This window comes from Armigeres subalbatus, chromosome 2, assembly GCF_024139115.2.
Source record: "Armigeres subalbatus isolate Guangzhou_Male chromosome 2, GZ_Asu_2, whole genome shotgun sequence".
Taxonomy (NCBI): Eukaryota; Metazoa; Arthropoda; class Insecta; order Diptera; family Culicidae; genus Armigeres; species Armigeres subalbatus.
This window is the reverse complement of record NC_085140.1, coordinates 95,276,870-95,302,375: the sequence shown is the minus strand read 5'-3', so window position 1 is coordinate 95,302,375 and position 25,506 is coordinate 95,276,870. Positions and strand designations below refer to the sequence as shown.

Here is a 25,506-nt window from a genome sequence, read left to right as displayed (position 1 = left end):
ACTCTAACGTGAAATCTGTGCTATTATACGCTAGCGAAACATGGTGTGTATCAGTGGAGAACACTCAACGGCTGCAGGTGTTCATTAACAGATGCCTGCGGTATATAATTCGGGCCTGGTGGCCTCACAACTGGATCTCAAACAACGAGCTCCATCGTCGTTGTCACCAGAGGCCGATAACAACAGAAATTCGGGATCGGAAGTGGGGCTGGGTCGGCCACACTCTGCGTAGGGGCGGAAACGAAATCTGTAAGCAAGCATTAGACTGGAACCCAGCGGGACATCGCAGCAGAGGCAGACCCAGAGGCTCATGGCGGAGAAGCCTCAATGAAGAAATAAAAGAAGTCGACCGAAATCTAACCTGGCAACAGGTTAAAGCGATAGCCGGGCATCGCTCAGGATGGAGATCTTTCAAGTCGGCCCTTTGCACCACCGGAGGTGTACAGGATCCATAAGTAAGTAAAAAATTACTATCAAAAACAATAAATTGACCATAGATTATATTGTAGATGAAATAATATAAATACATTGGAATGTATTGTTATGAACAATTTATTCAGTTGGCAATCGCTTATTCCTCGATCGATATTCCTCGGTTCGTGTCGAATCCACTCAGTGCAAAATGTCACACAGAACGAGCACGCTTGTCGTGGACTTTAGTGTTCTTCCAACACGACCTCCGTTGGAGCAGGTGAAAAAGTTCCTGGAGAAGTCAATCAAGCTTGACATGGCTGATGTTAAGAGCATTCAGCTGCACAACCTCAACAACTGCGTGTTTATCGAGATGAACGAAGCAGGTGTAGCACCACGACTACAGCAGCAGCACCATCTGAAACACTCGTTCCATCGTCTAGGCGTAATCTATCACATACCGATGTATGTTGATGGCCCCACTACAACAATCAAGCTACACGACCTTTCGCCACGCATGCCGAATACCACCATCATCAACCATCTGAAACAATATGGCACAATAATCTTCATATAAAATGAGACCTGGAAAAACGTCTTCCCGGGAGTGCTGAACGGTGTGAGAATAGTGCGAATGATGATAGAAAAACCGATACCATCGCGCATCTCTATCGAGAATGAACCGACGCTAGTTACTGGCCAAAAACAGTTCAGAGCCTACATCAGAAATACCATCGAACACATCCGAACAAATCACTACCGGCCCTCCACCAGTGCAAACGGAATCAAACGAAAGTGAAAACGACAATGACGACGACGACGACGACGAAAGGCAAATTGAGTCCGGCACTACTGGAGCCAGCACGAAAAGGCGATTGTCAGCCGCATCGGGAACAGCAAGCGACACACGTTCCGATAACATCCCAAAGAGATCGTGTGGTGAAGACGCTTACAATTCAGGCGATACCAGAGAACATGATGAAGCGGACTGGAGAGTGTATAACACACGATCAAGAACAAAAAAATAATGTATCGAATTTGTAGCATTTTGTAAATCAGAGACGAGCCATCAGCCTCGGGCTGAAAGTCTCCATAGATAAAAAAAAACAATTTATTAAATTGTAAATGAAGTATCGTAACCTGGGAGGGAGAAACAGATTCAAAAAATGTGTGTGTCAAGCCGAGCCGAAATCTAGCTGTCATGACATGTCAGTGCGAGCCGAGAACAAAACTCTCGTCAAGAAAATTTTCTAAGGCAATATTACAACAATAACACACAAAACAAAATTTGCTCTTTTCAGGTGGCGCCTACGTTGATTGTTTAATCTTGTTCAAAATTTGCTTGTTGTCTGACGACAGTATTTATTTATTTGATGTGTAGTATCGAGAGCTCCCTCCCAGATCGTAACTATTCAAAATCTGAAGGTGTTGAACTTAATCTGTAGATTAAAAACACACTTTAATAAAGATTTAAAAAAAATCAAAATCTGAGATTTTTCCATACACTTTTTTGTCAAATAGTAGAGTGTGTCGTAATTATATTGTTAATACAGTATCCCCCCGCTTATCCGGACCTCACTAATCCGACGACTCGTTAGTCCGGATCTCGTTAAGGCTCCGTCAGACGTTGCGAGCAAATCACTCATGCGAGCGAATGATTTCTGAGAGCACTCGCAATTGTAGTCACACGTAGCAGCTTTTCACTTTCAGCAGATGTCATATTTACTCTCATGGAAATATTGTGGATTTACTTGATCAATGGATTCAAAGGTCGGTTCACTTGCCTGTTTTAAACGTTCCCTTTTTCAGCAAGGTTTGCTAAACTCAATAAATGTTTGGTAGATTACCTTGTTTTTTGCTGCTTGTCTATCAAAACAGATGTCAAAACATCGGAAAAAGAAAGAGAAGTCCGAGGGAAACAGCAAAAAGCACGTGGCAGACTTGTCAGTTTTGACAGATTTCACTATGAAGAAGGGTGTGAAGGTGAAAACGGCGATATCAACGACCGATCAAGGAGCGACTATTTCGAACGATCGGATCCAATAGGGAAATCCACGTACAATATAAATAAAAATGAAAAACTTGTTTTTCGGCCAAAAATCTTATTCCATTCCTATTTTTGCAATGCAACACTGCCACCTGAAAACGTTTTCACTTTTGCGAGCGAAAAATTTGCTAGTGCTGATCTAGCAAGCGCAATTTTGTTTTCGCGAGTTGAAATTTTTTAACGCTTAGCAGTCACACAAAGCAAGCGAGCGTTTGCTTGCGAGTTGCCATTTTTTTTTGCATGCAATCACTTTCAGTGTACACACTCATTTTTTATTTCTGCAGCTCGGCAAAAATCCGCACAGCCGTGCGCCAGCAAAATAAATAACTGATATTCCGGCAAAAATAGCGTTTGTTAGCTGATTTTCGGCAAATTAATTGCTGATTATCAGCAATTTTGACAGAAATCTCGGCAAAAAACATGTTTTCTGGGGCACGGCTGTGCGATTCTCGGTAAAAGTTCAACATTTTGCTGAGATCCCGGTAAAAAAAATTAAGTGTGTACACTACTACACAGAAAGAAAAATCATTGATAAAATTAAAAAAACCATTGGTAAATTTAAAAAGTTTCGTTGGTTCTTTTTCGTAGAGAGTCCCGTATGTTCAAAATAAAAGTACGCCAACTTTTGCAACAATCAAGGCTTCAAAGTTGCATGCCGCTCTAAAATTAAAAGTATGAACATTCATTACCAAATTATGGAACTGTCAAATAAAAATGTGCACACAGTGAAATATACAGTAAAATATTTTCATTAAGAAAATACTCATTTTCTAATTTAAAGGATCCAACCCGCTCCCTCTCGTACCCTTCATCTTTCTATTTTAATTTAGAATAAACAAATCGCAATGAATAGCAGATTGTACTTTTTATTCCACGATTTCAATTGTCAATTGTCAGCATCTCTCGCAACACGGTGACTATTTTTCTATATTTCAGCCCAGGATTCAGCTTGGCCAGGATGAGTGTAGCTCTTGGTGTAGCCATTGCTCCCATTGCTCCTCTAATTTCCTATCGGTTATCTAAAAAAAAGAAAGAAAACTTCGCATAAATATGATGTCAACAAACTCCGGTACTTCAACTCCTAATTTTCGCAATTGAAGCATTGGAGCGGAGTGTTGTGAGCTCCAGTATCAAATCAACACTATTCATATTTTTGTTAAAAAAAATGTGCCTTACCTTCGTATCCCGGGCTGGGATCAGTATTCCGATTGCTACTTTCAAGGCACCGATTCCAACTGCCAAGATGGCGATTCCAAGTAGATCCCAAGTAGAAGCTCCCTACGGCAGTCTCCGGCACCCGGTGGATTTCCAACAACTGCTGCAGCAGCCTGCGAAAAAGGTGTTGGATTAAAATCTGTGATAGGTTATCAGCAATTTTCTTTCACCTGTATTGTGCATCATCCGGGGCCGAAATCTGGGTATCATTGTCCGTTGTCATCCCAGAAGCAGTTTGAATTGCGCAGCGGGCGTCTCTGCTGTTCCTGCAAATAACAAAAGGTCTCAATTAGAGAGAATGATGACTGTTGTACATTCAAGTGAATGAATTATTTACCTACCATATGAGAAGAACGGTTCTTAAAACGCCTGTTTTCCACATCATCCGTCAGGGGCGGGTCACGGAACGGAACCGAAGAGCGAAGACATCGCCACTTGGAAACCCGACAAACTTTTCTAGTGCGCGAGAGAATGTAAATAAACATGGTTGTCAACCATGCGCGAGCAACCGTCTGCTGAACTATGAACGGACAGTAAATCAACAGGTGGTCAAAAACATTTTTAGCTCACATCAATATTTGTAACATCCACATGAAAATCAATGCCCGTATATGAAAAATACCAATAGCATTGCATTTTTGAGACAATCATTTATATATTTTATGCTGTATTATTTTTGTTAGGAAATTATTCGGATAAATATTTTTTTCTGATTTGGTATCGTTTACGGCACCCATCCCACAGCGAGTCCCACAGTGCAGTGGAATTTTCTTCGTTTTGTGTTAGGTGATTTGACAGTTTTACAATTCTTAAGTTGAGAGTGGAAACTTTTAAATTTACACTTCCAATAAGTGAAAAACACTTTTAAATCAAACACATTACTTTTACTGTACGCAATCTTACTTTCATAATTACCAAAAATAAGTACTTTTCAGTTGTAAAGTACAACATTTTTATTGTAATCAATGTTCGTTTTTTCTGTGTAGAAATCCACACATATTTATTGGCAAAAATCCATAGATTTAACTTATGATGTATATCAGCGCACACATAATCATTCTCCACGCGAACTACTAATAAAATATATATCCAAATAAACTTTATGTGTGGTCTCGTATTATTGCCGATTTCACCAATTTGAAGAGTTGTGTGTAGATTGTGATTTGCCCGCTTCTTTTTCTCACACTCACTCTCATTTCAGGTTGATCGATTTTTGTTACTGAAATTTACCCAATTATAACCCATTACTCGTTAGTCACATGTAAGCGTGTACACTAAATCGATTCCCGCCATGATTTGACGTCTATTTGTTTTCAGATTGAGCACTCACACACAAATATTATACACGGAAAATCAAACTTTTTTGAGTGTATTGAGTGTGAGAAAAAGATGACTGTGAGAAAAAAAAATCTCGCAAAACTCTTATAAAGTGCAAAAAACGCAATAGCAATTATTTAATTTATGTGTGGTTCTATATCGATTATATTAGGGTGGAGCTATTGCAAAAATTTATAACGGCAGCACATATATCTTATATAAATATTTTTGGCAGTGTAGTCAGACATGCAAATTTTTGACAGACGTAACTTTCTGCGAGCAAAATGCTCGTTGCGAGTGATTTGCTTGCAACGTCTGAGGGCACCGTCTGAGGGAATTTTCCGAATTAAAAAGTATCAACAGTTCAACACCCATTTAAACACATTATGCTGTCAGTTTTCAAATTTGTGCTGTGACTTTGTTTTGGTTCAATAGGACGAGACCAGTGGCATTCTAGCTAAAATTCCGCTTGAGGCTCTTTCAAATCATTCCAACAAAACTAATACACCTGCTGGTAGAAATTGCAATATTGACACTATCAGACAAGAGGTGGCGATGCTGCGTATTTATATCAATGTGATTTTGCATATACAGCAGTGACAACTGTTGTTGAATGGCGTAAGTTATGAATGTTACTTTTGTACACTCTAGGTGGAGAGCAGTCATAAAGAAATTTGTAGTAAACCGCTCGAGTTTAGTATGGAACTGTAATCAGATCTCATTTATTGTTTAAAGTTACAAAATGCAATAAGGGTATAAAAAATCAGAAAAATGTTTGTAGCTTTTCTACCTAGGTCACATATCGCTGTGATGCGTAGTTAGTGAGAACGGGCCATTTGTCCATACAAGAAAATTCATTTTACTACAAATGTTGTGGCGCCATCTCTTTCAACCAGCACCTTTGGCCTTGTCCTATTGTATGGATTTGACAGTCGGATTAACGAAACATCGATAGTTCGGCCATACATTTGTCGGATCAGCGGGGGTATAAATACTGTATTGAGTTCTCCAGATGAATAAAAGTGTGCGTGATTCCGCAGTATTCCTGTCGATGTATGCTGCCTTCCCCTAGAAATATTCGTGATATTTTTGCTGCAACTAGATTACCACCCACTTTTTTTATATACCCTACACTGTGACTTTAGTGTGCGTGAAACTGCGCTGGGTGCTGCGTAGGGATCCTACATTCAGAGATATGCGAAAGCGGCCATCTTGAGCCAATCGAGCATTGAGAACTGTCAGAATCTGAGCCAAATGAACATTGTTATTGTTGCGAATTGAAAGGTATTGCGATTGTAATGAAAAAGAACTTACGAAAAGTTTTTTAGAATAAACAATTTGTTTTACACTGGCAAGTTGAAGTAGTCTAGTTTATGCAGAGTACTTTGTTCATTTGTATTGCACAAATGCACTGTTCACTGTTGGACTGTGGAACCACAGACAAACAGACATAACACTCGTCAAATTCTCATCGTTCACTGATTTACTGGTCAATTCAAATAATCATTAGTTGGCCAATCGATCACCCGCGGCGCGCGCATCGGATTTGCTCTAGTTTGACGTTTGCTCACTACCGCCATCTGGTTCGTGATTTGCCCAACTAACTGAAATCAAAAAATGTCGTTAGTGTTTGAACGACGATGAATTTAATGAGTAAATATTCAATGTGTTATGTCTGTTTGTCTGTGGTGGAACGTTAGATAACGAAATCTGAAAATTACATTATACGCAAAGTCAAGTTCGAGCTTCAACATTTTGCGCCACGGCAAGTGCTGGCAGCGTTTGTTTACGAAAGTAACAGCGTTGCTGAATCATCTGGAAAAGTATTCGCACATCTCTTAATATAGGATCCCTATAGTGCTGCGGATAGAGCTGCTTTTCTGCTCTCAAGCGAGTAGCGGGATATTTTGAAATCAATCCCATAAGCAAAATTATTTTGCAGTTACTCGGCTGTCAAACATTTCCCGTTCTTCGAATTTCTCATTCCATGCTGCATGAAGGCGCACAAATAATGTCCGAGACTCTACATGACTTTACAATGGTACACATGTATTCCTGCTCCAATCAGCTGCTGAATCTCGAGAAATCTCGTAACGAGTGCTTTTTAGTTGCATTCCTACTAATTATCTACTCGAAATATAATGTGAATATATTTATTACTAAAAATGCTCAAACTAAGGTTTTTTTTAAATTTTTTCCCTAAATAATAACAATACCTCTCAATATAAGATCTAAACCGAACATAACCACAATCTTCAATGTTTGGCTCCGGCACAATAGAAAATTTTGGCTTCAGTTTGACAACCAAATCGATTCTATCCGCACCACCCAGCTTGGAGAACTCAATTCATGTTCTTGATCTGGGTGGTGCGAATAGAATTGATTTGGTTGTCAAACTGAAGCCAAACTTTTCTATTGTGCCGGAGCCAAACATTGAAGATTGTGGTTATGTTCGTTTCAGATCCTATATTGAGAAGTATTATTATTATTTGGGAAAAAAATTAAATAAACTTAGATCTTAGATTGAGTTTTGTATTCTTTGTAACAAATATTTTCACATTATATTTCGAGTTGAAAATTAGTAGGAATGCAATTAAAAAGCACTCGTTACGAAATTTCACGAGATTCAGCAGCTGATTGGAGCATTAATGTATGTAAATCATCGTAAAGTCATGTAGAGTCTCGCGCATTTGTGCGCCTTCATGCAGCATGGAAAGAGAAATTCGAAGAGCGGGAAATATTTGACAGCCAAGTAACTGCAAAATAATTTTGCTTATGGGATTGATGGGAGATCCGCAGCACCCAGTTCTTGATTCCATCTGCATCGACAATTCAAGACAAAATTTTCGAAACGACTTATCTGCTTTAGTAAACAAAGATTCAAACGACGATTTGACGAATCTGATAGATCTCCCACGCAAACCAACACCATCAACAGGTACCGGAATCCTTCACCTACCTATTGATGATGTTGGTTTGCGTGGGGGAGCTATCAGATTCGTCAAATCGTCGATTGAATCCTTGTTTACAAAAGCAAATAAGTCGTTTTGAAAATTTTGTCTTGAATAATTTATATCAAAAGATTTAAGAGACATCCCTAGGTGGCTAGGAAAATCCTTTAGTACAAAACATCGACTGCAAGTTTTTTTTTACTGTGTCCTGTCCTTTTCAATATTTTGACGTTTCTCGACGAAGAACCTCGACTCGAGTTTTCCATCTGATTCTGAATCGAAGACTATCCTAATTTATTTGGGCGATTTCCTCCGATAAAATGAGTTTAATTCTCCGGTCCTTGTCCCGCGCGGCTACAAACCAGTGGTAAGTGATAAATGTTCTTATATTTTATGCGCAATTACAAAAATCTACGTAGAAAAATTAATTTTATTCTCGCTGTAAACCGATTTGGTTGTGTAATCGATAAATCTCGGGTACTTTTTCAAAACGACGTATGTCGCAAATTGTAAACAAACCCGTTTTCAACAGCATATGGCATCAAATTCATCTAAAAATGTGTATATCTTCAAAGCTACATGAAAATGTGTTTTTAAAAATGTAAATCAATATTTTGCAAAACGGTGTAACATCATTTTTGAAAATATTGCACATGCACCGCTTAGCAGAAAATGTACTTTAAAAAGTATTTTCGGACAACTAAATAGTTTAAAACGTGCATCTGCTTGTACTTTTTTATCACTGATTTCAAAATTAAGCATGTCGCTTAAATATTCTGATTTTCGTTAAGAAAAACATTTTACGTTGTTTTTCTGCAGCAAATGTTGTTACGTCGTGTTGTAAGTGTTGCAATTTTTTGTCGCATGTGCGTGAAACGTTTCAACTTGACGCAACATTTCGACGTATCAACAATGCAGCGTACGGAGCAGCGTAACATTTCGACGAAAGTAGCATGACCTCGGTCATACTGACGTATCAAAACGACGTATGTGATTTATCTGCTGCAGAACGTTGTAACATATATTTTTATCAAAATAACTGAAATGTTCACACGCAGTGCAGATTTCAAGGTCAGTGACGATGAACCTTGTCATAATGTATCGTTGAGGTGTATTCAATTGCAATAAAAATGATTAGTTTCTAAATAGGAATAAAAATGAAATCTGAAAACTTTCAAGCTCATTTTCTCAGCTTAATCAAAATGTTACATACGCCGATTTGAAAAAGTTCCCGAGAAATGTTGTGTTGCTTCAGGACAAGAGCATCGTTTTCCACATCGTCGGTTGCACTGAAGGATCCTCGTCAGCAGAAGGAAGCACCAATCGTAGATGCCGAACTAATCATTGCCGACGATGTTGCGCAGCGTGAGCGAGAAAAGCTGGCTAGCACCATAGCCGTTCCCACCAAGGTAAGGGTGCTTTCGGGGCATTGTATTCATAAAACGATTGCTTAACTCGAAGCCAATTCAGCAGTTGGTGACAATCCGTTAGCTGAAATGAACTAACCAAAGGAATGTTTCCGCTATTAACGACGATAAAATGGAAGCGACTCTATAACGATAATCTACTAAAAAAGATTTGTCATCAACTTCACATTCCGTACTTTATTTTAGGTCGATTTGAGCCCGATTTCTGGTGTCCCGGAAGAGCATGTGAAGGAACGTCGCGTACGTATCTTCATGCCAGCCAAGAATGCCATGCAAAGTGGAACGGACAACCTTCACCACTGGACCATTGAGTTTGATAACCGCGAACGCTGGGAAAACCCACTGATGGGATGGTCATCGTCGTAAGTCAGCATTTTTTTTTAAATGGGTTCACGGTCACAAGCTTTGGCTACAATTTTAGCGGTGATCCGCTGTCGAACATGCGAGTGGATTTCGGTTCATCAGAGGAAGCCATCAACCATTGCGAGCGAAACGGTTGGAGATGGTTCATTGATAATCCGGAGGTACCCCAGAAGCACCGCGTCAAGAACTACGGCATCAACTTCGCGTGGAACAAGCGCACCCGTGTGTCGACCAAGTAAGTCCAAGGATATTAGATGCGAAATTTCGACGTCTTGTTAGATTGTTTGTGTAAAAATATAAATCGGATCGATCCTAGTTGGTTCGTGAACAATAACAGATCGAAAAGGTGAAATTCTCTTTATAAGGTTTGTTCTTTCGAAAGAATGCCACGATATCGTTGATTGACCGGTTTTAACGATATGTTCAGTTTTATCTCTTGCACTTTTGTAACAGAAAACTATGTCTTAGAAATAAATTTTACTGTTTTACAGTCTATAATAGATATTGCCCAGAAGTTGTATTGTAATATTAAAAAGAGTGAGGCATGGACGGTTTCTGTTCGTAGTAAAAAGGCACAAACTGGATAAATTCCTCTCCCGGAAAATAAATTCACTTGGCTATGCTAATCGTCCTCTCGCTGATCCATCTTCAGCTGCTCCAGTTGCAGTTGTTTACGTATGGCGCCCAGTTGCGTCAAGACCCGCGGTGACCGGGGACTTACCATCGTGCGCTGCACGGCGGGAATCTAAAATAGAACAATTTGGATAAAATGAATATTTTAAATATTAATCTTTAATTGTGTTATCAGTTTTATGCACATGTATGATACAAAATAGGTGCCAGAATTTGAATAAGGTATTGAAATACAAATGCTCGTTTCCGCCAATGTGCGATATCTATATTTCGATAAGCGAAGTGAATTTTGGATATTGCCAATTGAACTTACCATCAAATTTTCGTTTACAGAAAATCGAGCTGCGGAAGAAATCAATTGAGATACTCATCAAGCATATTAGTAATGACTTAGATAACAATTAATTCGTTCCGTTCGAACAGTTTTGGTGGTCGTATGGCTACAGTATCTGCTTCGTTCAATTCCAGGCCTGTTCCATTCTTCTACTTTGTATTTTTGTCTTCTTCCTTTCTCATGTTTTGGGAAAGATGTTCAATTTTGATACACATAGTTAATTTTGCCATTTTAATGTGGTTTTATGAGATATTGCGAAAAAATATTTGGCTGTCGGTGGGACTTAAACCCACACTATTCCATTAAGTACAAGGACGTATTACCAATTATACAACAGCTGCCTTTGCGAGAAGTTGTTCCATAACCAGCTCGCAGAAGCAAACCCGCCTCAATATGACAAATAGAAGCACATGTTTGTGATTCAAACGCAACCGACTGTTGTTCAATTCTGATACATATAGTTGGGTAGAGAGAAAGGGTATGAAAAGTTGCCAAAGCAGATTCAATGGATACGGGGAATTGACTGATATCCCATAGTTATTAGCTGATTAAGGAACAACTTCTTACAAGGGCAGCTGTTGTATAATTGGTAATTCGTCCTTGTACTTAATGGAATAGTGTGGGTTCAAGTCCCACCGGCAGCCGATTTTTTTTCGCAATATCTCATAAAAACACCTTAAAATGGCAAACTTAACTATGTGTATCAAAATTGAACACCTTTTAAAAAAAAAATTAAATCTGTTTTATACTTTCAACTGTCTATCGGCAGCTTATAGAGATCTCTAAGTCTCAAACGCAAAAGTTGTTGCGAATGGCGGAATGATGAACATCGTTGCCTGATGTTGTTAGGCAAATCTCCAGCCAGAGTGCATAGGTGATCAAAACAGCATCGCGGTCTATGAGGTGGAACTGATTTTCGAATTGCCGGCAAATCTTTTCGAATTGTTGAAAAAGGAGTACTCCGTCAAATTTGAAAACAATGGGGACCAAGTGCATAATCTTTGTCCTGTAATGCCGCAATCTCAAGATAATTGTTGGTGGCGAGTGCGAGCGAGTGCGTATTGTCGGATCTGCCCGATTAGAAAGAAGTCGAAGCCACCATTTTCGAAGATTCTCGTACAGCGGACATCCTGCAACTGGGTCATGCTTGAATCAGCATGGAGACGAACTTGATTGGGAGCATTCGGTTTTACATCGACGACAAGTCCAGGCGTATGTTCGTATATTTTCTGAAAACGAGGTCAGAAAATAAGGTGTTTGAGATCTCCCACGATCACAGTGGGAATAAAAGGGCCCGTAACAGTACTTATTTAGATGCCGCTATTTTAGAGGTCCGGAAAAGACCCATTCTTATGTAAAAAAATCCAAGGAATCGATTGGTGATATTTTCACTGCAGACAAACCATCGGAAAGGGCCCATTTTGCCCGATTTTCCCCAAAATTCACCATAAAAACGAATTATTGAACGGAAAACTTATTTGCCGCTCTCGGAGAGGACTCAAATATTACTCAAATGTTGATAGAATATTGGTGAAATGGATTGCATTGAATTCTGAGCGTGACATAACTCAAAATTAGCCTATTTTGCCCGATTCTCCCCTAAACTCATGATTTGGGAAATAAAAGCTTCTCGAAAGTAATTTCTCGCGTTTAAAATGATCTTTGCTGGTGCAAATCCATTCAAAATACATGCAGACAGATATATTCTAATCGTTTCGTGATTAAAGATTTACGAAATAGTCTATTTTGCCCGATTTTCCCCAAAATACACCATAAAAACGAATTATTCAACGGAAAATCTTATTTGCCGCTCCCGAAAAGTACTCAAATATTACGCAAATGTTGATAGTATATTGGTGAAATGGATTGCATTGAATTCTGTGCGTGACATAACTCAAAATTAGCCTATTTTGCCCGATTCTCCCCTAAACTCATGATTTAGGAAATAAAAGCTTCTGGAAAGTAATTTCTCGCGTTTAAAATTATCTTTGCTGATACAAATCTATTTAAGATACATGCAAACAGACATAATCTAAACGTTTCGTGATTGAAGATTTACGAAATGGATCATTTTGCCCGTTTTTTTTCTAGCTGATTTTATCGAATAACACTATGGGAATCCGGACCTCCTATAAAAGCTCGTTTTTTGAAGTGATCCTATAGCCTTTCGGTACACCTTCCTGGAGGAACTTCCGGAGGAATTCCTGGAGGAACTTCCGGAGGAATTCCTGGAGGAACTTCCGGAGGAATTCCTGGAGGATCTTCCGGAGGAATTTCTGGAGGAACTTCCGGAGGAATTCCTCGAGGAGCTTCCGAAGGAATTCCGGAGGAATACCTGGAGGAACTTCCGGAGGAATTCCTGGAGGAACTTCCGGAGGAATTCCTGGAGGAACTTCCGGAGGAATTCCTGGAGGAACTTCCGGAGGAATTCCCGGAGGAACTTCCGGAGGAATTCCTGGAGGAGGATCTGGGAGAATTCCCGGAGGAATTTCCGGAGGAATTCCCGGAGGAACTTCCGGAGGAATTCCCGGAGGAACTTCCGGAGGAATTCCCGGAGGAACTTCCGGAGGAATTCCCGGAGGAACTTCCGGAGGAATTCCCGGAGGAACTTCCGGAGGAATTCCCGGAGGAACTTCCGGAGGAATTCCCGGAGGAACTTCCGGAGGAATTCCGGAGGAACTTCGGAGGAATTCCCGGAGGAACTTCCGGAGGAATTCCCGGAGGAACTTCCGGAGGAATTCGGAGGAACTTCCGGAGGAATTCGGAGGAACTTCCGGAGGAATTCCCGGAGGAACTTCCGGAGGAATTCCCGGAGGAACTTCGGAGGAATTCCCGGAGGAACTTCCGGAGGAATTCGGAGGAACTTCCGGAGGAATTCCCGGAGGAACTTCCGGAGGAATTCCCGGAGGAACATCCGGAGGAATTCCCGGAGGAACTTCCGGAGGAATTTCGGAGGAACTTCGGAGGAATTCGGAGGAACTTCCGGAGGAATTCCCGGAGGAACTTCCGGAGGAATTCGGAGGAACTTCGGAGGAATTCGGAGGAACTTCCGGAGGAATTCGGAGGAACTTCCGGAGGAATTCCCGGAGGAACTTCGGAGGAATTCGGACGAACTTCCGGAGGAATTCCCGGAGGAACTTTCGGAGGAATTCCCGGAGGAACTTCCGGAGGAATTCCCGGAGGAACTTCCGGAGGAATTCCCGGAGGAACTTCTGGAGGAATTCCCGGAAGAACTTCCGGGGGAACTTCTGGAGGAATTCCCGGAGGAAGTTCTGGAGGAATTCCCGGAGGAACTTCCGGAGGAATTCCCGGAGGAACTTCCGGAGGAATTCCCGGAGGAACTTCCGGAGGAATTCCCGGAGGAATTTCCGGAGGAATTCCCGGAGGAACTTTAGAAACGATTAGAATATGTCTGTCTGCATGTATTTTGAATAGATTTGCACCAGCAAAGATCATTTTAAACGCGAGAAATTACTTTCCAGAAGCTTTTATTTCCTAAATCATGAGTTTAGGGGAGAATCGGGCAAAATAGGCTAATTTTGAGTTATGTCACGCACAGAATTCAATGCAATCCATTTCACCAATATTCTATCAACATTTGAGTAATATTTGAGTCCTCTCCGAGAGCGGCAAATAAGATTTTCCGTTCAATAATTCGTTTTTATGGTGTATTTTGGGGAAAATCGGGCAAAATGGGCCCTTTCCTATGGTTTGTCTGCAGTGAAAATATCACCAATCGATTCCTTGGATTTTTTTACATAAGAATGGGTCTTTTCCGGACCTCTAAAATAGCGGCATCTAAATAAGTACTGTTACGGGCCCTTCTATTCCCACTGTGCGATGGTGGAGCGTCAAAGCGACAAGAAGCGCAAGGCGATTCGGACTGATAACGGAAGGAAACGATAATACCTTAACAAAAGTTTGCAAGGTTACCTACAGAAAAAAGGCATCCAAAACTAGACGACCAATATTGATATGATAGTATGATAGTATTTGCCAGAGTAAAATGGACCGTGAAGATGGAACGGTATCTACTATTCGATGGCAACCTACCATAAGGTTTTTGGGCGAAGGCCGTATCCACCGTGATTTACTTCATCTACCGGTGACAAGCTGCTCTGCAGTCATCCCTTCGTCCACTTTTGCACAAGAACGAATTCCACAGTATTTATGCTCACGGCCTACGTGACATTTCGCTCTGATAGAATCGCCATCGGAGCGTAGTTTCGTGACCGAACATCTTGCTCAACGACTGCGCCTCAAAAGAGATAGAGCTTAAGTAGATGTATATATGGCATTGACAATAGCGTACAATACGTTACTCCTTCAGTATCGGTCAACCTATTCTCTAAAGTGGGTTCATTAGTGCAAACATTGAATTTTTAGTACTTCCTAGTTTAACTAGAATTTTGTCTTCCACCAACGTGAATATATCAAAGTGGGTGATTCCTCACACCCTTCCACTAGCAGATCCCAACTTCAACATTGCACATATGGCAGCTATATGATAATTGGGATACAATGGTTCTTCAAACTATTGGAGGACGAGCAAATTACATTGGGCCCATACTACGCAAAACAGTATTTGGATATGCCGTTGCCTCTACATGAAATCGTTTGACAAAAATGGGAATTCTGCTTGCAACCTACTCATCTCAAAGTCACTCGACTCGAATTGAATGCTGCACAGCTAGCCGACAACGTAAGATAATGTAACCAGACGTCCCGCATTTCGCGGGACAGTCCCGCATTTTCGCTATTTGTTCCATGCTGAAAAGCGTCCCGCGAAACGTCCCGCATTTTATAAATTTCTAGATAATGTCCCGCGAAATCATACTTCTTAGTATTTTCAAAGAAATTATATGATTTTTAAAATATATAATTTTGACTAAAGCAAACGTTTTGTAAGACAATCGTATGGATCATAAAAGTCAAGATTAAAATGTGCTTCTGTGACTCAGAAAAAAATATCTCTATAGTTTGTTTTACTCAAGCCTTATAATGCCGTTGTACGCATAATTTTCCCATGTTACCTTTGATGAAAAATCTTAAACTCGAGTCAATTTGTCTCACTGAAAAAATGAAGTTGTTGTTTGATGATAATAGAGACTGAAAACCGTTTGAATAAGTAGTGATTCATTTTATGTCCTGGAAAAGTTCTGCCAATGCTCATAACATCCCAAAAATATTTGTTAAATTTTAAGATCTAATCGATCCTGAAATTTAGTGGGACAAATTGACTCGAGTTTGGATTTTTTCATCAAAGGTAACATGGGACAATTATGTGTAGAACGGCAGTATAGTAGTGTCAAATTCTCAAATCTCATTAAGGATTCAAATCAAGCGCGACTCAAACCCCACTCGACTCATGGCCCAGAAAATCGTTAAGGCCTCTTACGGTGTCATTCAGAATGGCTACCCTGCGGCTCACCAACACAATCTTACAATTACCCACCTCCTCACTGCGAATAGCACCGATCACATTAGTTTTATTATAAAAAACCAAACCTGACCACCATTTCACAAGAAAAAGTATCAGAACTAAGTTTGATCCTAAACCTACTTATTGTCAAAATAATCGAATCATTTAGTGCACATTTGGTGTAGATTCAATGAAAATAAAACTAAGTGAAAAAATTTCCTCTTCCCACCGCGCATGCCAACGACGTCGTCGGTTGCTCGTCGTCGGCAGCGTCGTATGCAAGCAGTCATTGATCATTACCTATCGCAGCAGGCAGTGATGTCAACATGAAATTCTGTGAAATCATAGTGAAAACATGTAAAATATCGAAAAAATAATAAATCTCTCTCCAACCTGTTATCTATTAATGTCATAATTATATCTTCATTATTCTACTCTGGAACGTCTTGAAAAATAAAAAGAAAACGCAGTAAATTTCAATTATGCTATTGGTGTGTTTGAACAGCTGGCAACAATGTCACGATATGTGAACATAAACAGCTAGCATCATGAAAAAATAAAACATAAATATCAACGTAAATCAAAGCTAATCTGTTGATTTTCGGACACATTTCATTAGTTTATGTCATAGTTAAACCGTATTGAGTAATCCTGCGTACAACTAAGACTGAAATTGTTCACATTAATGCAATGTTTACGGTAGTCGGATGTTAACAAAACAAGTGATTATTTTTGTCTGCCTTGTAGATTGGTAAGTGTTGGTAGTCAAGTTTCTCACGACTACTAATCTTAAGTTGATGATTTTTATGGTACAACTACAAAGAGATTGGAGTGCCACCGCAAGTCACCTTAATGATTCGACTTGCAATTTGCATCATTGTATGATTTCAACGTATTCTTCTACGGTGTACAGGGTGTTCAATAAGTTCGAATACAAATGCTTGATCATTGTGTTTGTAAGCCCAATGTACATATTCTGTATTAGTATTGGTGTCAGCGTTATTGGTATATATACGCTATCGGATGTGTGTGGTGTTGACATTCTGTCACTTGTTGTTTGTTTATTACGCGTGGTGAAAATGGATTGGGGCATCATAAATAGCCGTTTTTGAATGTCAAAATCATTGCGGCGTACTACAAAACTGAGGTTTTGGGGACAATTGATGCCCCCAGTGGCCCGGTGCTAAGACGGAGATGAGCCCTACGTGTTCCAATAGGACGATAACCCTTTATTCACGGAAATTGTGATTTTAGCCTAATATGGGGACAATTTCATCGACTTTTTGGACAAAACTTTGCGACCTCACAGCTTCCCGGATTTGAACCCTCTTAACTTTTTTGTTTGGTCCTTTATTATGTTAAAGTTGTACGAATACAAGGTCAGTAACTTGGACCAGTTCAAGACGTAATTCTCAAAATCTGGAACGAAATGCCCATGCAGATCGTGCGTGCCGCTTGCGATGGGTCTTAGAAACGTTTAAAGCTCGTGAAGAAGTACAAAATAGAGGTCATTCCATAAGAAATGTTACAAACGTTCCTTATAAACAATACTTCCAATGAAATGCAACTGGGAGAAGAAATAATCTAAACTGAATTTTTAAACATTTTTTGAAAGTGTATTCGAACTTATTGAACACCCTGTATTCATCAAATTAACTTTCTTTCCCTAAAACAATGGATAGTAAAACCATACCAACATTAAATACTCTTCTATTGAGTTTTGACGCTTTTTGTAGCAACATTATTTTTCGGCAAATGGGCGAAACAATGCGATTCGGTGTGAAAAACAGATCGAAAGCGAGCTAGATCGCGCATGAGGCTTCGATATTTGAGATTTGAACATGACTCTACCAACACTGGCCTTATACCCTGGGAATCTTGTAAAGTAGATTTTTCTTCCATGTATTTCCTGCTAGGTGATTGCTTGGATTTCAAGACAGAACGTCCAAAATCCCACTCCATATAAATTTAATGCGGACCAAAATCTTGCGGAAAACTTACCCCAGTTGGAAGACGACCATTAGATGGTTAATATTGGATGTCGGTAGTAATAGATCCGACAATTATGTTGAATAACTTGATGCAAAAGGTGCTCCAAAAAATGAATATTGTGTTCAAGGTAGCCTCACATTTCGGGAAAATTTTCTATTCCTGCTTCAGCTTCAACCAGAATAGACTTTAAAAAATATGATCTAATTAATTCTTAATCACAATACTTTTGTTAGGTAATTTAGAAAGAATTATTTAGGTTATTCAGAAAATAATTTTCGAGATATGATACCATTGCATATATCTTTATTAAAAATAACATTCTAACAAATTTCTATACACTAGACGTTCAACAGCTGAAAGTTATTTAACTGCAATTCGGTAGTTGCAACAGTTTTGCAGAAAGTTTTGCAGTTTGCAGAAAGAGGACCGCCAAACTTCAAAACGATGTGAAACTCAATAACTGCTACTATGCGCTGTACGTTCAACGTTTGAAGAAAGCTTTGACTTCTAAAATGTGTAACCGTTTATCGAACAGTTAACAAACTAAACCTTAGTAATAAATAAGTTCTGAAAAAATGATAGATTTGCTTTGAGTGCATTTCTAAAACATATTAAACTATGAACTTTATGTCCCGCGCTCGCACAAAATTTATCTGGTCACTTTAACGTAAGATAGTCAATCGAGCTATCTTGCTCGATCACATTTCGGTCCGATTCAAGCATCGTATTGGCATTTGATCGAACTCTTTAGCGCGAATTTTACGCTCAAGCGCGGGACCAAGAAGTGCGTCAAACAGTATCGTTAGTCACAGCCAGTGTTGTCCTACACTCAGTGCAAAAAATTCTGCTCTTTGATTTTACTCCATCTAAACGATTTTATAGTCTTAACTAAGTAAGTGCAACTAATAGAGGGATATTTGAATTTTCTAAATGTCATGTCAAACTGTCAAAAAAATGCACACCAGAGCCACAGGAGCGCGCGCGCTGAAAATACACTCCAGTGAAAACACTCCAGTGTATTTTCAGCGCGCGCGCTCCTGTGGCTCTGGTGTGCATTTTTTCAATAGTTTGACATGACATTTAGAAAATTCAAATATCATTCTATTAGTTGCACTTACTTAGTTAAGACTATAAAATCGTTTAGATGGAGTAAAATCAAAGAGCAGAATTTTTTGCACTGAGTGTAGGACAACACTGGTCACAGCCTCTTTACCTATTAGTAGATTCTCTCATCCAGAAGCATTCTGCTTTGAGATCACTCACCCACACATTCGCATGGGTTCGACGATTTGCTTCTAATTGTCGGTCTAGCGAAGCAGGGCGAACAGTAGGTCCACCCCAGCCTAAGGAAGTGAACGATCGGACCAGTCTTCCCACGAGCATGTGTGATGTTCAACACAAGTACATTTTCATCAACTCGTGTTGAACACAGAACGTGAATTATTGACGTACTCGAGTACAACGGGATACCCAGTACCTGCCTAATACTTGTGACACATATATGATACCAATATCACTGTACAGCATAAAATCATATGTCTGTCACCCAGAATCACGCTGGTATCACGATAGCACGATGATTTCCGTACCCTGCCCTTCGACCGTTGTATTGTACGAAACAGAACATAATTTGTTGTTTTGAAATGTCAAATACGCCGTTTTACATATGAAATAAAAACAAACATTTGCAAGCTGACTGAGTAAAATTCGTTTTTCTGCAATTCCGGATGATATTTTTCACAACATTGGCAAAATAATTATTCGTAAGCCCAATGTTTGCTACAATTACGCTCTGAAGATGTCTTCCTATTGATTCTTGGGATGTTTCCGGGAAGATCTGCCGTCACTTTAACATGATATTCAATGGTTGGAGTTCTGTATCGTGTGATTTCGAACATTTTGTGCAAGGATCCCATGAGTTTTAATTGGAATAAGGTGTGGGGATTGGGAGGGATGCGGGATCTTTGATTTGCCATTAGTCAGCATCTACTTGAATGTTTTGTACCGTTGTTTTGGACAAATTCAAAATTGGATCTATAACCCAATTGAACGGTGCTGGCTTTATCTTTCAAAATGTCCAAATGAATTAATCGATCAGTGCCGATTGCGCTGAAATCACCCCAAACCATAGAATAGAGTGATTAACGTCAGCAGAAATAATTGCCCTGCGGAATATTTGCAAGAACTCGCATATTTCTGCTAAAATTACCTATACGAAGAATTGGAAAACTATGACTTTTTCATATCGATGAATGAACTGCTGACGCGAATTCACAATTTATTCAAAAAATATGGGTGAATATTGTATAAGGCCCATAAAAACGATAGTAACAATTTATGATTTCTATACATTTTGATGAAAAATATAGTTTTGGAAAGGGGTAGAATCAGATTGAAAACAAGCTGTCAAATAGATACAACGGTGGAAAGAAAAGATGTGTCATCTCGTCACTGTACGCGTACAGCGTGATACGAAAATCATTGTGCGGAAATCATATGTCTGTCGATAGTATAAGCAAACTTGTACTTAAGTACAAAACACATGTACAAACTTGCTTTCAGTTCCGAGCGGTCCGTGAGTCGATAGAGTAAGAGACAAAGAGAAAGAACAAAATGGAATTCGGAAACTATACACGCTGAAATGAAGATGCCATTTTCTTACGCTCCACATAAATAAAAAAATATTTGTATGGGAAAAAGCTTACATGAGGGGAGGGGGTATTCAAAAACCCGAAAAGTTTGCTTACGTAATTAGTGTACGGCCCCGAATGTAGAAAATGCAACAAAATAGGACAACATGATTGTTTTCCGCGCATCTGATGAAGTGACCGGCTTTTGACGGTGTTTTCGGTCAAGAATTTATTGGTTTTCAATATGGTGACATAAAAATAGCCATCTGTTTTGCTTTTGAAATATACAAATAATCGCAGTTTGATGAGTTCGCAATAAATACCATATTTAGGGAGGGGGCATATTCAAGGCATTAATTTACTCAAAGCGGAGAGAGCATAACATTTGAAAGACATAAACCTAATTTTTGCATGAACACTTCACTGAGCGTTCTAAAGTAGGGTAAGACACCCAGAAATCGCCCTCCCCCCAGTTTTCACCCACCTATTTTAAAACTTTAATTTCTCGTAAACTAGTTGTTGAAAACAGTTACAGTTAAAGTTTTTCCATACAAGCATCAATCAATTATAAAAAAAACTGAACTTTAAATGTTTCCTTTTCGAGAAATTAAAGTTTTAAAATAGGTGGGCGAAAACTGGGGGGAGGGCGATTTTCTGGGTGTCTTCTCCTACCAAACCTCATGAAAATATTGAGAGCCCAAATTTTCTCATATCCGCACATCTATGATTTTGTTCACTGTCTACATTTGTTTTATTGGAGAAGCTTCTGGAATTATATTCAGCGGCAAAATTTTACAGCCAGATTATACATGGTACTATACAGATGTACAGTAAATCTGTACAAAATGAAACTCGAACGCAAGTTCGGGTACAAGTATACTTTTCGTGCGTATGCGTACAAACACGAAGCAAGGGTACAGATGGAGTATACGAACAGCTGTACTCAGCGTGTTTGATGTTCGTTTGGGAAGACTGGATCGGACTTATACAGCTAATAAAGTACGTCCAGGCTGAATGTTTTCCATATGAAATTTGGCTCTTTTCGCAGCATTCAGGATGAGTTGGAAAGAAGTTCAGTTTCAAATTTCCATTGAAGAAGTTGAACCCGTTTATGAACTCATAGGAGCTCTTCCTGCAAAACATCACTTGTCCAATCTGATCGTCACTAAGGCTCATATCGATACTCTATACTCTGGCCCACAACAATTACTTGCCACGCTGCAGCAAAGATATTGGATAATTCGAGGAAGAGATGTAGCAAAACGTGCATTGCATGTTTCCATTGCAAGCCAAAGTTCACGCGCGTTTGTAAAGTCCGGCGAGGACTATTGCGGTCCGTTTTTTTGTTCGGCCGCCGAGTCCTCGCGATAATTCGGTGAAAATTGTCATCGCGAGTTTTGTCTATATGGCCTCGAAGGCAGTCCATATCGAAATGATCTATGTCCGATTCGTTCGTGAGCGCGTTGAAACGTCTCGTTTCACGTCGTGTTCGTGTTACCGACGTATTTATATTGCGATGCGACAACGCAAGAACATTTTTTTTGGGCAAATCGTGAGCTCCAAGAGTACAAACAGCAGTTCGACACCGTTCATCGCTCTTCTGCCCTAGTGGCCAGTTGCACCGAAGCAGGTATCAAGTTCTATTTCAATCCTGCGCAGTCTCATTGTGGAGGACTATGAAAGGCCGTCGGTAAAGTTTTCAAGCACAATCTCTATCGTGTAGTGAGAAATACGCTGCTTACCAAAGAAGGTCTAACGTTTTTGGCAGGTAAGGTCTCTATATATACGTACTGCCAATGTAAGCTACAGGCGGGCGATCACTGAAATTTGCTCACTACCAATCGTCAATAGATTCGACTCAAACGATCTACCAGGTACTGCATCGACATCAACAATATGTATATTTTCAACCCAATAACATCATAGACCGGACGGAGAATCGAACTCGCTATCACCGGATTGGCAATTCTACGCCGTAACACATTCGTTGTTATTTGCAATGAAAGAATTCAGTCTAATCGAGTAATACTCGTAAGTTTTAAATGTGATCTGGTGAAGAAAAACCCCTAAGTACGCGTATGCTGTCGTCGAACAAGTTTGGCCGCAAGTTACTGTAACATCAAATCCAATCGAAAACTATTCCTGTTGTCGATGAAAGCGAAATGAAAACTAATTTTGATGTTGGTTTTCGTTAACAAAAAAGGGTGATAACAGTTTGTCATATCATACAATTTAGAAGTCTACATTTAACAAATAACAGTTTGGCACAATATTGATTGCCGAAAATTGATGCATTTTTCTAATCTTGTTCATGCAAATTTGTTAAATATGCTGATTTTCTCGAAGCCTTTCAACAGAAATTTTCAAGCCAATCCGCTGATTAACAAGAACATAGTCCCTCAACACCTTTCACTGATGTGAATAGTGTACCTGAAATGTTTCAAATGGAAAGAAATGAGCTCCACTGCAACGAGCTGAAATTTAAATTTCAGAAAGACACATCTCTCGTAAGATATTTTCTCTCTTCAGAAGTACATATCTGTGTGAACAGCTTTTTTTATGTCTTTATTAAGGAGACTTTCAGCCCGAGGCTGGCTCGTCTCCGAAAGTGTGAACAGCTCTTATCGAAGATGAAAGCAGTGAAAAGTAATTGTTGACCTTCATTATCTGCTAAACCGACTCCAGTGTGACTTAGATTTTATATCAAATATTATTGAGTAAATCAGGCTTCTGAAAAAAAATTTTTACGAGACGAGTGAATAGTGTTTTGGTTAATTCATCACTTTTGCAAAGAGTTTTCTCGATGTGGGTGGTCTAACGTGAAACGGAGGTACCTTGGACATTGGTCCACCATGGAACTTGTTGTCCACACACATTGATTTGTCTGCAAGGAAGATTACGAAGGCTTCGTTTTTTACTTTTATTTTTCACTTTTTCTGATAGTCCTCGATTGCATTCTAAGCCACTTGAATTATCGCGCGTCGGAATCCAATGCAAGGAAACCGGTGTCGTCAGCAAAGTATAAGCATTGAACGTCATCTAACATCACGAGATCTGCTGTAATAAGATGTTGTACAGGAGCTGAGTAGAGCTCTTCGTAGAGTTCCAAAACGAACAGCTTTCCGGTCTGACAAATGATCATTAACTGTAACTTGATAGGAGCGGTTTTTGAAGAATTTTCTCTAGGGTACTACGGAATGTTGAAGAATTGTCTCCTGCTAGACAGAGCCACATCAACATTCGAACCTCTTCGACTAAGGTGTAATTTCATTTGAATTCAGAGGTCGATCACTTTTTTGTATTTTTAAATTTTCCTGAATTTTTGCATTCCTTATAAGGGGTCGTACACTTATTACGTAAGCAGTTTTTCTGGGTTTTTCGACCCTCCCTCCCCCCTTGTAAGATTTTTTTCATACAAAAGATTTTTTAATTATATGGAGCGTAAGATATTGACCAACCCCCCCTCCCCCTCTAAGTGCTTACGTAATATGTGTACGGCCCCTAACCAAAAAAGCCAATCTGAAGCACTCAAAAACAAATATGTTTTCGATCATTTAGTAATAAGGATTCAATAAATTAGTAGTTTGTCAATAACTCATTCCAGAAGCATCACACATTGCAATTTTATTTTTAAATGGACTTCTAGTGCAAATGTCTCTCTACAACTCTGCCTAACAGTTCGTTGTTAGAATTCCACTAATAACGAAGTGATAGTGCTATGTAGTTGAACTTGCTTACACTAAATGATTGGGGGCTACCCCAAATGGTATTATTCCATTTGGCATGACAAGTTTAATAGCCAGGGGCCATTTGGCATATCGACCGTGTGGCATAATAAAGAAAAATAGTCATAATGATTGTTTCGTCCAGGGTGGGACGACCAAGGATGTTATCGATCATTTAGTAATCTGCCTTCGATCATTTAGTAGTTTGTCAATAACTCATTCCAGAGGCTAAATTTCAAAATGTGTTGTATGGTGGACTTCTAGTTCAAAGGTTTATCTACAACTCTGCTTAACAGTTCGTTGTTTGAATTACACTAATAACGGAGCTATAGCGCTAGTAGCAGTAACTTAGACTAAATGATTGCATATTTTGTTATCATTTAGTATAGGTATAGCAACTAGCACCGTAACTCCTTTAATAGTGAAATTCGAACATCGACCTGTTAAAGAGAGTTGTAGAAAAACCTTCGCACTAAAAGTCCACCATACAATACATTTTGAAATTGGGCCTGTAGAATGAGTTATTGACAAACTACTAAATGATCGAACGCAGATTACTAAATGATCGATAACATCCTTGGGGACGACCCTACGTTGTGTTGTTTTTCAACTGTGTGGTTCTCTGGACGACTAATGAGAAAAACTACTGCTTCTGAACTGGACTTATTTATTGCATCCGAGAGGCAGCGTGCCAGCTCTGAGGTTACTTTCAAGACACTGTACAAAACATTCAATTCAGAGTCGCCTTTTATAGGCGACTCTTAGTACGGAAACAATATACAAATTATTGGGGACTTGGGCACAAACATTCAAATTTTAAATCTAATTAGATTTGCAGCACGCCAAACGCTACGTATATAACGCAAGCAGTTGGCGCGAAGCAATAGAACAAAACGATTACACAATTGAAAGACAACTGCACGCACGCTTTTCTCCTTGGCTGAACCACGCTACGATGATGCGATGCGATCGAACAATGATTTTAGGACCATTTGGCATACAAATTAAAAAAAAAACTATAAAAAATCGCTTCACAAGA

General features: G+C 39.5%; 3 protein-coding genes and 1 pseudogene across 7 annotated transcripts in view; 2 read left to right on the top strand and 2 right to left on the bottom strand.

Moving 5' to 3' along the window:
- Window positions 1-607: 607 nt before the first annotated feature.
- Window positions 608-1,210, top strand: LOC134215126 (uncharacterized; annotated as a pseudogene).
- Window positions 1,211-3,304: 2,094 nt separating this feature from the next.
- Window positions 3,305-4,162, bottom strand: LOC134214735 (uncharacterized). The gene is made up of 4 exons (XM_062694058.1): window positions 4,015-4,162; window positions 3,844-3,939; window positions 3,635-3,786; window positions 3,305-3,477 (listed from the first exon to the last, which is right to left on the bottom strand). Exons 1-4 carry the CDS (start codon window positions 4,056-4,058, stop codon window positions 3,467-3,469), a joined length of 303 nt encoding a protein of 100 aa, XP_062550042.1. The 5' UTR covers window positions 4,059-4,162; the 3' UTR covers window positions 3,305-3,466.
- A 3,987-nt stretch (window positions 4,163-8,149) lies between these two features.
- On the top strand, window positions 8,150-10,083 carry LOC134210120 (NADH dehydrogenase [ubiquinone] iron-sulfur protein 4, mitochondrial). 2 transcript variants are annotated; one of them, XM_062686146.1, is made up of 4 exons: window positions 8,150-8,308; window positions 9,197-9,350; window positions 9,555-9,730; window positions 9,790-10,083. In XM_062686146.1, the coding sequence occupies exons 1-4, from the start codon at window positions 8,262-8,264 to the stop codon at window positions 9,968-9,970; spliced, it is 558 nt and encodes a 185-aa protein (XP_062542130.1). In that variant the 5' UTR covers window positions 8,150-8,261; the 3' UTR covers window positions 9,971-10,083. The 2 variants fall into 2 exon arrangements, with proteins under 2 accessions (XP_062542130.1, XP_062542129.1); XM_062686145.1 differs by having other exon boundaries at window positions 8,172-8,308; window positions 9,170-9,350.
- A 44-nt stretch (window positions 10,084-10,127) lies between these two features.
- Window positions 10,128-25,506, bottom strand: part of LOC134210116 (uncharacterized) — a 74,609-nt gene continuing 59,230 nt past the window's right edge. For 3 of the 4 annotated variants that reach the window (XM_062686135.1, XM_062686137.1, XM_062686136.1), the window contains one exon: window positions 10,128-10,476. In XM_062686135.1, coding sequence (XP_062542119.1) covers window positions 10,354-10,476 — 123 coding nt within the window. In that variant the 3' untranslated portion in view covers window positions 10,128-10,353. Of the gene's footprint in view, window positions 10,477-10,677; window positions 10,707-25,506 lie in introns of all 4 variants that reach the window. The other variant, XM_062686138.1, reaches the window with a different exon arrangement.

Coding starts and splice junctions, on each gene's coding strand:
- LOC134214735 (XM_062694058.1), bottom strand. CDS start 4,058: ATGATGTGGAAAACAGGCGTTTTAAGAACCGTTCTTCTCATATG. Junction 3,940..4,014: donor AGAACCGTTCTTCTCATATG/GTAGGTAAATAA, acceptor TGTTATTTGCAG/GAACAGCAGAGACGCCCGCT. Junction 3,787..3,843: donor CCGGATGATGCACAATACAG/GTGAAAGAAAAT, acceptor CCTTTTTCGCAG/GCTGCTGCAGCAGTTGTTGG.
- LOC134210120 (XM_062686145.1), top strand. CDS start 8,262: ATGAGTTTAATTCTCCGGTCCTTGTCCCGCGCGGCTACAAACCAGTG. Junction 8,309..9,169: donor CGCGCGGCTACAAACCAGTG/GTAAGTGATAAA, acceptor GATTTGAAAAAG/TTCCCGAGAAATGTTGTGTT. Junction 9,731..9,789: donor CTGATGGGATGGTCATCGTC/GTAAGTCAGCAT, acceptor CTACAATTTTAG/CGGTGATCCGCTGTCGAACA.